Source organism: Hirundo rustica, chromosome 3 (genome assembly GCF_015227805.2).
Source record: "Hirundo rustica isolate bHirRus1 chromosome 3, bHirRus1.pri.v3, whole genome shotgun sequence".
Taxonomy (NCBI): Eukaryota; Metazoa; Chordata; class Aves; order Passeriformes; family Hirundinidae; genus Hirundo; species Hirundo rustica.
This window is the reverse complement of record NC_053452.1, coordinates 4,232,764-4,247,581: the sequence shown is the minus strand read 5'-3', so window position 1 is coordinate 4,247,581 and position 14,818 is coordinate 4,232,764. Positions and strand designations below refer to the sequence as shown.

The 14,818-nt window shown below is 42.2% G+C and overlaps 1 protein-coding gene across 1 annotated transcript; it reads right to left on the bottom strand.

Annotated features, from left to right (window-relative positions):
- Positions 1-269: 269 nt before the first annotated feature.
- Positions 270-9,598, bottom strand: LOC120751193 (serine/threonine-protein phosphatase 4 regulatory subunit 3B-like). Its single transcript, XM_040060670.1, is given in 13 exon segments — positions 270-880; positions 1,458-1,632; positions 1,973-2,112; positions 2,452-2,621; positions 3,290-3,448; positions 3,879-3,981; positions 4,625-4,756; positions 4,943-5,059; positions 5,830-5,943; positions 6,205-6,282; positions 7,543-8,102; positions 8,105-8,232; positions 9,594-9,598. Coding segments are annotated over 13 exon segments (1,965 nt in total). The 3' UTR covers positions 270-796.
- Between the last annotated feature and the right edge of the window lie 5,220 nt (positions 9,599-14,818).

The following is a 14,818-nucleotide window of genomic DNA, read 5'->3' as shown; positions in this document are numbered from 1 at the left end:
ACTGCACCACTGGAATACAGTGGATTATGATACATGGAATACTTGCTTTAGCTGCAAATTTTGAGATGTTACCTGCAATTCAGTTTCAAAAGGGTAGAAATCTTTTTAAAACCTCATACTGGCCTGGCCCTGACAGACTGAAAGTGAAGCCAAGAGAGGGGTTACCCTTTGCACAGGGCACGACATCCATGACTGCAACAGTAACTCACAGAAAAAGAAGCAAACCCACCCGGTCAGGTTTCATGTAACATTTTATTAAAACAGCACTTACAAATAACATCTTAAGAAATTACAGAGTCCAATTCTAATTCCTAAATTCTACAGCTTAGCATTAATATTGCCCCATACCTACAAATGGTGTAAAACAATAGCATTAGGATCTTTAATACAAAATAAACTTGTTTGATGGAATAAACTACCTTATACATCTATTCAGAAAGCAATTTTTTTTTTTTTTTTCCAAACAAAGGCTACAATTAAAACTAGCTACTACCTTAAACTAACTAAATCTCCAAAACATAGAAACGGCTTCACATTAAACTATTCCAGGAGAAACAGACTTAACATATGTTACTATATATTACTACTTTATTCCATAATATTATTATAATTATATTACTTATACTATACTATATCGTATCCATATTTTGCCACTACATTACATTACTATTCTATAACAACATATATCATATTACAAGACAGATCTATGTGATGGATTGCAGCTGGTTCCATATTTTAACATTAAAAGCACTGGAAAACCCATAATGCAAGTGCTATTTAAAGATTTCAGTTTTCTTTAGGAATCCAGGCGAAGTCTTTTCTTCGGCGGTGCCTCACCATCTTCATCATTAGGATAACCAAATATTTCAAATATACCTCTCTGCCAATTAGAAAAAGATAAAAAAAATTAAATTCCCACATTGAAAAAAATGCATGCTGCACATCTGTTTTGCCCCCAGGCCTTAGGGGTGAGCAATAAAATTCTTGCCCGTTTTCTGTAGCTGCCCAGAAGCTAAGATTCAAATAATGCTCAGCTGTAAAAGGCAAAAAAGAGGTATCACTTCCTGCATTTTATCTGCTTAAAATCACTTGTTAATTCCCTGATGGGGAATAGATTCCAAAAAAGGCAATCCCATCTGTATATCACACACACAGGGCACCAGCAGGGCAGGGATGAAAACCAAGGAGTAGCAACAATCATGCAGAAGAGGCAAAATTAACCTGCGCCCACCAGATTAACTACAGACTCCAGCCCCAACCTATCCTCCCCAAACCTCACCCCAAACCAGTCAGGGTTTCACTCGTGGTGAAACTAGTCAGGGATTTGGGTGAATGTATCCCTAAGACACCCCGTACAAGGCTATTGCTGGTTGCACTGCAGCACACCCAGTGAAGCCCCACGAGGTTGCTCTGCTGTCCTGCATGAGGACAGGAGCTTCCATAAAGTTCTCTCCCACCTCAGGGGACTCCATCACTGTGGTCGGGGTCGTGGATGTTGGAGAGGAGCCATTGGAGCTCGGTGGTGACCCTGGAGCTGCCTTCTCTTCACCTTTACTGAGCTGCAGATCTTCATCCCCCTGTGAGTCTTTGGCTTCTTCGTCAAGTGTCTCAGCAGGCAATACGGAGGGGACGCTGCAAGAGACAAGACAAGTGATTGAAGCTTCACCTGATGTTTCAGACTCAGCCAGGTCACAAATGGCTTCCAAAGCTTTAGGATGAATGAAGTGACTTGGAGAAGGCAATCCAGCTCCATCCCTGCTTCCACCCTCACCGTAAGCTTCACAAATACCCAGGTGACGAGGCAGACTGAATCCTAACTCAGAAGAACAGAGCAAGATTCTGCTCTTCGTAAGCTGAGAGTTTTCTGGACAGAACATTTAATCCACTGACCACATCAGCTCTACTCAAAGAAAGGTAGGTGGGGGCTTACTCTAACCCAAAAAGTTTTCATGAGACAGAAACTGGGCCACACCTGTCCAGTTCCTTGTTTTGCCGCTCTTTTTCTTGCTCGTATTTTGTCTTCAGTCCCTGGAATGTGGGAAGGCATTTGAGAGATTCCAGTGCATCAGAGAAGTTCTCAACTATATGTTCAATAAGGAAATGAATATCCTCCTGAAGAAGAAGAACAAAACAGGGTTTCAGTCTCACATGTTCACATGCAGACAGTCAGAAAGCTTTTAATTTATTTTGGGAAGTAACTGATTCCTTGTCCAGAGCCAAAATACTCTTGTAAAGAACAAATGGGAAGCAATCAGATCTATTCTAAGGGAAAGAGCTGAGCTCTGGAACGAATTATTGAACTTTCCTCAGAAGTTAACAGTAGACTCAGCAACATCCCAGTTCCATTTGTGACCCTTCCATTAAAACAGGATGTTTGGTGTCTCGGAAAGCTGCCTTTTGCCTCTTGCATTGTCACGGACATGTCAGTGCTAAGGCTGCTGCTGAGCTCACCTCTTGGATGAATTCAAACAGCTCCATCAAGGCAGATCTCAGCAGGTTGCAACTACTCTTGTTGGCCAACACAGCATTCACAACCGGCTCAAACAGGTTTCCCGTGGTGATATAATTGTTATAAAGTTCATCCTTCAGGCCAATTATCCCCCTCATGAAGCGAAGAGCACCTGTGGGAACAAAGACATTCAACACCAGATGCCAGGGCTCTCACCTTCTTGTGGAAGTATTGAAAAACTTGGTGTTATTCCAAGAGGAAGATGCACCCCCCCCAAAGGTGCAGAAGCAGCCTTTGTTGACAGATCACCTCTCTTTCCTTGTTGGACTTTCCTGGTTATTTGAAGGTCATCAGAAATCATGGATTTCTTTCTCAAGTCCAGCAGCAATGCATTCCAGCACGTGTGCAAGTTAAATTATTAACTCCTTCCCGTGCTTTTTTTCTTGTTCCCCTTCCATAACCAGCCCTGAGTCTTTAAAGATCCTGGTTCACAGAATTTCATTCAGTCTCCACAAGGAGAACCAAATTTAGGACATTATTATGAAAGGGCACGATTTCCATGAAATGAGGCAAGAAATCTGATTAGAAAGGATCCTGTCATGAAGATTTGAAAGGGTCCCTGTAGACTTCAAAACAGACAACAATCCTCCTCCCACCAGAAACTGCATTGCTCTGTGCTTACAGACAGCTCTTTTTTTTTTCCAAATTACCTAATTGTAGCCAGTAAAACACAGCAAATGAACAGGAATTCTGAGTTCAGGTGTACATCGGTACTGGTACACCCTCCACACAGGACACACAAAGCCTTGAAGAAGGGAACCACAACAGTTCCATACTCACACAAGGCCAGAAATTTGTGTTTGGATTTCATCAAGACCAGTGCTCTTCTTAGCAGATCTTTCTTGATAACGTAAGCCTTCATGTGATACTCGTGCCGTTCCACACAAAAAGACAGCAGCTCCAAAACTGAAGCAAGTATTTCTGCTGTTCGATAATTATCTACAAAAAAAAAAAAAGTACTATCAATGTACACTGAGCTCAGTTGCTATTGCAGTTATTGGCATGTTTTTAGTGGACTTTTTGTTTCACTGGATTGCTTTGGGAAGCAGGACACTGGGTCAGAACAAAACAAACACAACTACAGCTTCTTTTGCTTTTATAGTAAATACTCTTGAAAATTAGACTAGTAAAACTACAACATTATTCTCAATGTACATGAAGGAAGTGCATCTGTACAAAGTACACCATCAAGCTATGTCAGCATTCACAGCTTCAGGACAGGGCTATGAAAACTCCTGCCCACAGAATCCCTGCCCCTGGAGGAACAGCAGCTTGCAACAAGCAAATTCCCAGCAGGCATCACAGGTCTACCGCTGTTACCAGGACTGTAAGGCCCTCCAAATGGGAAAAAAATTAAAATTGTCATTACCTATTTCATTCCATTCTTCTGATGTATCATCCATAAGCGGCGCAGTAAGAACGTCAATGTAGCGGTTGTAGAAGGTATTGACAAATTCAAATACTTCTAAATGCTAAAACAACAATAATTTAATTAAATACTAGCATTCACACACAACCTTTTAAATAAAAAAAAGCAGTAACAGAAGAAACAGCCTACAAAGAACTCTGCCGAGTTCTTTGGGTCTACAGCACTGTCTTCACACCAGATCAGTTTCTTTATTTTGGGACAAACTTGAGACATCCAAGCAACCTAGCTATCATTAAAAGAATCCCCATCATGGATGCAAATATCTACTGGAAAAAAAAAACCCCATCAATGACTCAAAGTGCTGGACAAAGTGTCTTTAAACCATTCTGAAACACACGTAGCTTTGCCCAGAACAATCTGTAAACCATTTTACAGGTATTCTGGTACATTAAAATGCATTGAAATCTTTCAGGATTTATCATCCAGCTGGAGAGAGCTATGGTCAGACAGTGCTATGGCACTGACATGTGGGACTGTGTGGTTTAATACTGGCCACAGACACACCTTCCATTAGCAAAATTAGCTTATCTTTTGCTTATTTCAAGTTGCTATCAGACCACGCTCCACTCAATTAAAAAAACCCTATAACTTTTTATCCTCTGCCCACAATAACAGCAATAGAGAATATCAGGCTTTTAGGTTTGCCAAGACAGTATCATGTCTTCTGCCATTCATATTTCTCTTACACTAAATACGTCCATCATTTTCTCTGGATCGATCAGAGCACAAAAAATCTCCATTAAGCGAGTACATTCTCCAAATTCAGGGTCAGGATTACAGATAATCTGCTCAATGACCTTAGTGATGAGTTGGCCGTCCTGCAAAAAAAAAAAAAAAAAAAAATCATAAAATAATTACTTGTAAGAATGGAATGAGTTCCCCACTTTATGCAATTATTTTAAAATAAAAATTAAAATACAGAAATTGAGATTTATTTTGCTGGTTATTTTCCTGTTTGCCCTAAAACTGGTATATTCAAAAAACTCCAAATCACTTTTACTTACATTCTCACTCTGCCTGGCCTCTTGCATTACAAATTCTTGGACTGTGTCTGGACTAAATAGTACCAGATAAAACAACATATCTGTAGCAGCAGATCTAATTTGCAGATCATCCATTCCCTCAAAAAAAAAAAAAAAAAAAAGATTAATTTGTTAGAGTAAATCAGGTTTGGTATTTATTACGTGCAGCTGCAAAGAACAGGCAGTTTAAAAACTGGAGAACATTTTGTTACAAAAATTTTCACGAGAAACAAGATAATACGGTTACAGAAAACCAACAAGGAGGGTGGCAAGTAGTTCCTCTACTATTTTCCTCCTCTAGAAAGGACACAAGGCATTCTGTGAATTTGAAAGCCATAACTTAGGCTGGAAACATTCACAATGTCCTACTTGCTTGAATGTCTAAGACTTCATTGATATTCTATACCTGCTATCCACAATTCATTGATTTTGTACTAAAGGACCAACTGAACAAACCGAGGTGTACAACAGTTTCTGTGCCCATTTACAGGCAACAAGAATTCAGGCCTTTCCTTAAGGGATGCAATTTTTTTCTGATGAAAGTCCAACAATCAAGCTTCCACATGAAAAAGTCTCTTTCACCTTTTGACTGCCTAGTCACGAGGACTTCACTGCCCTCAGACTTCTCCATTATGAAAAGTAAAAATAGAGAGAACAGTCAAGCCAGGCTTCTCCAGAGCAGAACTGTGGGAGCTTCTGGATTCTGGACATTACCAGAAATCTCCACTCCCAGCAGAGCAAAGGTCTCCAATCAGACTTAAAAAAAGGTGCTCCCCAGATTTAAAAAAAAAAAAAAAAAAAAAAAAAAGGGGGCAAATGTCTGTGGGCTTTTCTAGTTTTATTAAGACCAGTTCTAAGTTTTCACTTACCATTGACTTTTCAAGAATTGGAAGAAATCCCAACTTCTGCAAAGTTTGAATAAATTCATCTCTTTTCTCAGGTAACATGAAAGAAGAGGTGCAGAATTGCTTGAAGAACATCATCTGGTGCACAGGGGAAAAAAAAAATGTTTTGTGTATTTGTGTCAGAAAGCTCTCTGAAAGGAGGAAACAGCCAAACAGTCACAATTTTTACCCGGGTGGGGAGGTGTACTGGCTGATTCTCCAGAAGTACTTCTGAGACTGCAGAACCCTCAGAAGAGCCAGAAGTACTTCTGAGACTGCAGAATCCTCAGAAGAGTTTAACTTTCTACTCCATCCCTCTCATTTAAAGCCTTTGAGGAGCCACCAAGACCGCTGACTTACCATTTCACGTCGCTCCACGCCATCTGTAGCTTCATTTTTTAATTGTGCAAGAATTCCAGGCAAAAAATCCTCATCTTTCTGTGGAGCACACAAAAAGAACACAAATAATGCAGTGATTCTGGAAAGTGGAAACATGATCTTTCTAGGATCCCGCACTGCACGAAGTCAAACTTCCCACATTGCCATTACTTTTATCACAAAGAAGGCAAACATACAGATTTGCAGATGTGTACTGTTAGAGTACACATCCAGCAAGATCATTTCCAGTTTTCAGCACTCCTGTGCAGCTTAAGCAGCCCCAGAACACCAGAGCCACAGGTAAAGCTGGGCACAGAGGATGATCCCTAAAGCTGATCCCTAAATTCCTTTCTACAATGTGACATTTCCTTTCCTTCTCTGCCGTGCCACCCCTGAGCTTTGCAGTTCTGCCCAACCCTACAGACTCCCTGTGGGATTTGCCACAGCCACACACACATCAAAAGGACAGAAAAGGACAGTTCTATTTTGTTTAGAGTCCCTCGCAGCACTTTGCACATAAACGTCCAGGGAAGCAACTGGTGCACTTTTAATGTAACGAGTGCTAACCAAGAGAAAACTTTAGCCCTACTATACCTGCGCCATTCACACTACACTGAGGACATCCTAAGGGGATCAGTTCCCCTCTTTTGGATCTGCAGTGCTGCAAAGCACCTTTTCAGTCCATCCCTGCAAGGGGGACTAGATAAACAGATTACAAATTGGCTGCAGCCACATCCTCCTGGACCTTACTCAAAGTAAAACCAGCTCTCCCACATGCAGGCACTCTGCTTTGCCAAGATGGGAAACTTCTGTGACTATTATTTGCTTTTCAGATTCACATCCTCTACTGGTATATTTGAGGATATACAGGACAACACTACACTTCGTGTAAAGTATTTCATGCTTCAAATTCTGAAAACCCTGGGAACATCATCATCATCTTTCAAGTGTTTTGGTACTTTCTGCCATATCTGCACCCCTTCACAAGGAAAAATTGTAATAAATGTCCCTGGAAAAAACACTGAAGGTTTGACTGTTCCTTAAAAACTTATACAAAACCAGCTCCATAGGTTTGCTTGGCCATCAAAGAGAAGGACTTTGTCTTGTTACAGCCCATAAAATGTATTAAGACCCTCACCTGAAATTTATAATTTTGAAAACACGAAACCCAAGGGATCAGGGAAAAGGGAAAGCATTCAAAATGTTGTGCAAATGAAAGTGCATTAACTTAAACAGTGTTCACCACCCGTAAACCATTTCCAAACTACAGCCAGAAGGATCTCTACAGATCCTATCTAAGCCACATTAAAAAACACTTACCAGCAGCCCAAATAAAATCTCCTTTCTGCTGGAGCTGATGAAGGAATTGAAGGTAGAAAGAAAACCTTCTTCAAAATCTGATGGGTCATGCATGATGATGGCCTGAATGTACTGTGCCCCGAACGTCTGGCGGATTTTTTTCCTAAGTTCAGGGTCTCTGATCAGAATAGCATCGTGAAGCTTTGTTATTTTGGTCAAGAATTCCCTGTGCCTTACTGGGTGATCCAAACAAGGATCATACTCCAGGCATCCAACAACATCCATAATATGCTCTTCGGAAAGCATCTCCTCAAACAGAAAGGCTTTGTCCAGGTACAAAATCGCCCTCACAACTTCAAACAGAAGATGCAAGCCTTCGATGTTCTTCTCACTCTCACAGACTTGGAAAAGCTGCAGCAGCTTTGGGATATAGCCCTCATGCTTCAAGATCATCGCCAGCCACTCCTTAGGGACGGGTGAGATGCGAACGGCGGTCACCAGGGCTGCAAGCTCTTGAAGGCTGTCGAGTTCGCAGGTAGGAAGGTCCAAAAAATCACTGATACTACCCATTTCTTCAGGCAGTCGTCTTCTGACCCCAGAAGCTCCTGGGTAACTTCCACAGAAGGCCACCGATACGCAGAGGGGGACGAGAGAGGAGCAGGACAGGAGCCCACTCTGCGCTGTCCTCCTGCTGCAGCACTACGCCTCCAACTGCCTCGGGCGTCCTTCAGTCATTGTGATGTTACCTGCACCAGAGGCTGCTGATTGGCCCATCCCTCTAACTCCCGGGCTCCAGAATGTTGGGCTCATGACCACCGAGGGTGACGGCCCTTGACAACGGCTGTTATTTGCCGTTGACCTTTCAGAACTCCTTTAGAACCGCTGGCGGCCTGTGGGGAGGCTGCAGAGGGTCTCCCCCCCAAGGGCAGGCAGGGGAGAAGGGACACAGCCTGAAGCTGTTCTTTATTAGATGTCTGGAAGAAATGCTGGACTGTAAGAGTGCTGAGGCACAGGTTGCTCAGAGAGGTTGTGGCTGCTCCATCCGTGGAAGTGTTGAAGGCCAGGCTGGATGGGGCTCTGAGCGACCTGGTCTAGCAGAAGGCGTCCCTGCCTACGGCAGGGGATTTGTAACCAGATGAGCTTTTAGGTCCCTTCCAAACCTAACTACAGTCAAAGTGTCCTCATGGAAGCATGCTGGGACACTTCCCCAGCTGAAGCACTGTGGCTGAGGGCTAGGGGCTTTTCAGAAGCAAGAGGCTAGGAAGGGAGGGGTTCCATGTTAAGGAAGCTTCCCTGTGCAACCACCCAAGAGCCACTCTGGAGTCACTCTCACATCACCTCAGGTGGGACCAAAGGCCTTCACAGCTTCCACACTCACACAGTCAGACCAGGCTTCCTTACCAGCTTAACCCAGGGTTTCCCATAGCAGAGTCACAGATGTCCAGATCCTCAAAACACGAGGAGTTACATGATGCAGTAACTAAATAACAAAATAACACCTCAAGCTGGTGCCTCTGAGAAGGGACCTGGACTAAAGGAACCCCTGTGTTTTTATCCCCTCACGTTCTCAGGCCATTAAGCTCTGGGGCTCATCAGATCTCCTGTGGGGTCTCTGAGTGTCTGGTCCCCTGGCTGCCCCACAGGTCCCTGTGCCCTTTGTAATCCAAAGGGGAGATCACAGCCTCTTGCCCCCAGAGCTCAACCTGAATTTTGTACTGCAGCTGCATGCCCTGGAACATGCCCTGAATGCATTGTTTTACACCTACCCCACCAACACCTGCTGGGAAAGGAATACAGCTGGCTGCAAGCAACCAGGGACACTCCTGGAGCGTGTAGAGGACAACTTCTTATCAGGGTATTAGACGAGTCATCCAGAGGTTGTGGATGCCCCATCCCTGGAAGTGCTGAAGGCCAGGCTGGATGGGGCCCTGAGAAACCGTGTCTAGTGAGAAGCCCAAGGCAGAGGGGTTGGAACTGGATGATCTTTAAGGTCCCTTCCCATAAAAACCATTCTATGATCCTACAACTTGGAAAAGATATAAAACCAGTAATAACTATATCATGGCTCTTACCCCATGTTGGCTTGGTAATAGCAGCTGTTTTTGTTGTCTTTTCAGTAAGTGCAAAGACTAATTTGTGTTTGTGCAACACCTTAGACATTTCAAATGACGTTCCAAGTATTCTTTTCCCATCAGTTAGTTCAAAGCTGCTACATGTCCCTTGATACCTAAGGGCCACACTGGCCCTTCCAGCAACAGGGCACATGCTGCTGGATTGGGAGACACCAGTGACAATGAACAGCCCCATTAGGTCTGGAAAGCCTTTGGAAAACAGATGGCAATGAACAGGTCCAGTGTTTCACAGCTAAGGGTGCGTCCCAGCTTCTTCTACCCATGGTGATGCCTTAAAGAACCTATAAATGAAACAACACACACTTTCAGGATAATATTAGTACAGGAGGCAATATAAAGGCTGGTGTTTATTGGAGACCTCCAGGGGCAGATATGGGGGAAAAAAAAAAAAAAAAAAAAGAAAAAAAGAAGAAGGAAAGAAGGAAAAAAAAGAAAAAAAAAAAAAAAAAAAAAAAAAAACCTTACCCCCCCCTCCCCCCGGGTGACTACAGTTTTCTAAATTTAGCAAATTAGCATAATTGACAAAAATCACCAATTAGAGATATAAACTGGTGAGGCAATTGCCCCCAGCTCAACCGTTCTCTGAATCCCACCTCCCCTTTTTAGGGACTAAAGGTTCTTGATGAAAATGTGTCTCAAAGAGCTGGTTTTGACCTTGGTTCCTAGGGATAACCAAGACAGGATAGGGGCCTTGTAATCCCTGAGGCTTGGAGCTCTGGAATATATTTTGTCGTTCTGCCTAGGGAAAAAAAATAAGGAAAAGTACTGGTACTATGAATACACTAATAGGCTACAAATACATGTGTAGAGAATACAGAGGATACATGAAAGAAAAGAGGCAAAAATCAGTTTGGCATCAATGGAAAATTGCATCTGAAATAGGCATGGAAAGAGTCCCATGGAAAACAACACAGAACATTTTATGGAGGCCTTTAGAAAACAGGACGCCATGTGTAGGCACAAGTTGTGATAGTTTTTCTGGCCAGAATCCCTTTAATAAGGGGCTTTCACTGGGAGATGTTGACTCCAGGAATTTGGAGTCTCTGTCTGCAATTCATGGAAATTAGAGGAGCTACAGGGTCAGCAGTAGTCCATAGGAAATGTTAACTGTAGGGATGCATTAGAAGACACCTTTCCTTCTCCATTAGGAGAGCTTCAGTGCCTGACCCCAGTGCCCTGATCCCTGGAGGATGTGAAACCCCCAAACCTTACCCTGAGAGAGAAATAAGAACTGGAATTAGGATTTTCAGCAGCCCTGGCATTTTCTACTCTGGCAAAGAGCTTTCAGTTCTGCTTATGGAAAAAGATACACTTCACTCAAGCACGGGTTGCAATTTCAAATGTACTTCAGCAACCAGGAGTCCAAGTGCAAGACACTTTCTGATCTTTCCATTCCCAGGTACCTGCCTAATGTCATAGTCTGTTCTGTCCAAAATCATGGTGCTGCTGTCTTCTGGGACATCAGGGCCTGCTCCATCCAGACTTTAATTCATAGTCAGAGAATTAAAGAAAGTAAGTGGCTTCTTCAGAGTACATTCCCCAGTTCCTGCATGCACTGACAGTGGTGGAACTCTTCATTGGTGGAAACCAGGAGTCCCAAAGAACACACTGATACAAACAACACACAACTATGCCACTAAAAAAAAAATTAGACTCCAAAGTCAGCTTTAGCTGAGCAGAGGATGCTCTAGCTATTCAGTAGATAAATGCCAATGTTATTTTCCTCTTGATCTTCTGCAACTAGATATCAAGCAGGGTTGGTCTGTCTTCCTCTGGGGTGGAGAAGTAAAATATACAAACTCTGAATAGCCTCAGTATTTTTGGAGGTACCTTATAGGAAAAGGATGAAAGAGCTCTACGCACCTAGTAATTAAAGAAATACTCATTGTGTGCTTATAAGTCAGAAACAGATTTTTTTTGTAATTAAAACATTTTAAACATGTCTTAAAAACAAAATGGTTGAATTTCTCAAAGGGAATGAAATGCAAGACCACAGAATGCACAGTTGTTTCCATACTGTCAAATGAACTGCTTCCCCAGCAATGCTCAAGGTTTTTTGCTGCATGAGATCAGTGGAAAGAGCATTTATTTGGTGAAGAGAGATTAAGGACATTATGCAGGAGATAAGAAGATGCTCCAAATGCCCGGTGTGATCTGCCAAACTGGACTGAGGGCAAAATGGACCTGACCAACCCTTGCCGACCTTGCAAGACATCCACCACAGATACAGAGATGTTCAGCAGTCTTCGCTGTTAAATCCAAGAGAGTTTGTTTTGTTCTAGGCCCTCTTAACATGATTAACAGGAGGATTGCAGAGTCTAGACATACCACACTGAGGAAGGCAGAAAAGAGCCCCTAAGCTGCCTTCAAACATCATTACTATAATTTCATTAGATATTTTCATATGTTAGCATTAGCTGTAGTACTGTAGCTGCATTATTATCACAATTAATCTTTCTTACCCAGAATAAGAAATTCTAGAAAACCACACATTCCAACCTAAAAAAAAAAAAAAGAAAAAGAAAATCCCTTTCAGGCCCTTCTTTTTAGTCATCATGATCTGAGCCCTGTATTAAATTCTAGCTACAAGCATTTCTACACTGAAATCCTTATTGATTAATTCTATCGAATCTAAAGTTTCTCCCTCTGCATTTTTGCAAAGTTATAAAAAAACAGCGTTGACAGAAAAAGACACAGGAAGCAAATGCTGGGGTGGATGCCCATTCAAGCAGAAAAACCCTCTCATTCCAGTCTAATGAAATTTCAAGTACAAGAAAATCTGTGGCAAGACTGGGTAAGACTAGTAAAGCTCATTATTTCGTATTAAGCCATGGTACAATCAAGTTTACTTTCTTGCAAAAGACAGAACACGTCCATATCCTGAACTAGCACAGAAAAAATGGTGAAGGTTACTGATATACCAGAAAGCAAAGTTAAGGAATGCGCACATTTCCAGAAAATTGTAGTTAACCATTTTGCCACCAATCTCAATGACAGTGGTTAAAGCTTTCCTGGGTTTGCTGGGGAAGAGGCTGGAATTTTAATAAATGTTCAGTCTTGAAGCACCACTGTGTGTTACAGTCAAATGGCAGAATAACCTTTGGGTATTAAACAGACTGAGAGGTTTTAGAGTTGGTGTTTTTGGACAACCTGCATGTCACACTTTCTGCCTTTTGTATTTGAGTGGCACCTAGGAGCAGACTGAGGATGAAAATGCTGTAGTTTTAAAACTATTTATTTATGGCTCCCCAGGAGAAGCATTAGCCTCGTTACAAATGAAAGGGATCTATCTATGCCATACATTTATTTCTGAGGGAAAAACTTCCTTTGTGCTTGGTGAACACTAAATAAAGCACATAAGTCTCCAGCAGATCTCCCTCATACACTGACACCTTGCTGTCAGCTTGCAGCCACTTTTTGCTGTACAGAGAAGAGGGCTGGGACACAGATGTGTAAGGTTATGGGAAAACCTTCTCATAGGAGAACAGGCAGGATGAGTGCCCTGCTGGAAGGGCCTCCAGGATATAGCTGGGACATGAACAGGACAACTGAAGGAAATTCGTGCGGGATGTAGAGGGAATTCCACCTCCATCAGTCCCAACAAGCCAGTGTTCAGGGCAAAATGATCAGAAGAACGTAAATTTAGTCCTGCTGCCTACATCAAAAAGCCTTCCCAGAAGTACTAAAGTTTTAATTAAGTTGCTGCTTTCAAGCATTCGATTTTAAAGACCAAGTTGTCTTCTGGGAATTTTGTCTTTTAGCAACCTTAGTGTATCAGAGCAACATACTTTATATAATTAAGCCAACCTCACAGCAAATTCCAGACTGGCTTTGCAGCACAGCAGTCCCTGGGTAATCAGCACTTTATTCCAAACCTGCTCTTTGCTTAGACTGTGCTTGGTGGTGGTGCTTTGAGCCAGAGAAGGGACAGAAACCTGTAAAATGCATCCTTTCCTGACCATCTCGGCCCTGAGGCAGCCTTGGGTCCAACTGCAGGGTAAATATCATTTCCTGACTGGAGATGCATGAGGCTGGTTTGTTCCCCTGGACTTAAACACATTTCAGTTTATTTCCTTACTTCAAATTCAGAGAGACGCCATTTAAATCAAATACTACATTTCCAATTGTGTCCCTCCTTGAGACTAAAGAAAACAAATCCCTGGCTGTTATTTACTTTACAGTTCTTCTGCAGGTACTACAATTATTCAAAGTCCTCGTTAATCAAACATAATCCAAGGGAAAAAACGAATGTTCTTCATGTAATTATATTTCAAATATTTCACTTTCAGGTCATTAAATCTCTGGTAACTCCCTCCCACTCTCCAAGCACCCCCTTATGCCATTGCTCTTAACGGCTGCTGCCGGTGTGACCAGCCTTCCCAGCTAAGGAACCCCTAACACTGCATATTAATGGAACACACAGGTGCTCCTTTTCGAGGAACTTTTATAGCCTGAACTTTGTGGCTTCGTTCTACTCCACTCTCTGTATCTGCTACACTGAGTGTTGACTGTTCACACCATTAAGTTCAAGACAAAAAGAGGAATTAAACTCCTTTAGAAGTATCTCAGTAAATGTGCTTTATTCTCTCACAGCAGGTCATTCTGCATTGCTCTGCAATTAAATTTATCTCAGTATATATTAAAAAAAAAAAAAACAAACAACTTTGCAGATTTTGAGTGTGAAGAGTCAGGTTTAACCTAACAGCAGTCAAACTGCCACAGTGGAAAGCAGGGAAGCGATACCCAAGGAAAAGCATTCATCAGGATAATAAGAAAATAACTACAATACTTTTAAGTTGACTTCACTAAAGATAAAGGCTGATCCCAACCATGTGGAGAAGCACTTTCTACAAACACTCAAAGGATCATGTAACTACCACCAACTAGCTGATAACAATTTTTTACCTTAATTCCTTTCCAGTTTCCAATCCTTAGTCTGTTTGTAGGGGGTGGCAAACTCATCCAAATAGAAATAAACCCCAGCTGGTTTGCTTTCCATCCCATATTTTTGCCAGCTATCCTGAAGGATGTCTCCACTTAAACCCTTTAGCTTTGCTGTGGCCACTCAGTAACATCCCACTGGCTCTAACCACAGCCAACTGAGCACAGAGTTAGGAAAGGATTCTGCAACACACAAGACCACTCAAAGCCATTTTTGAGTAGCA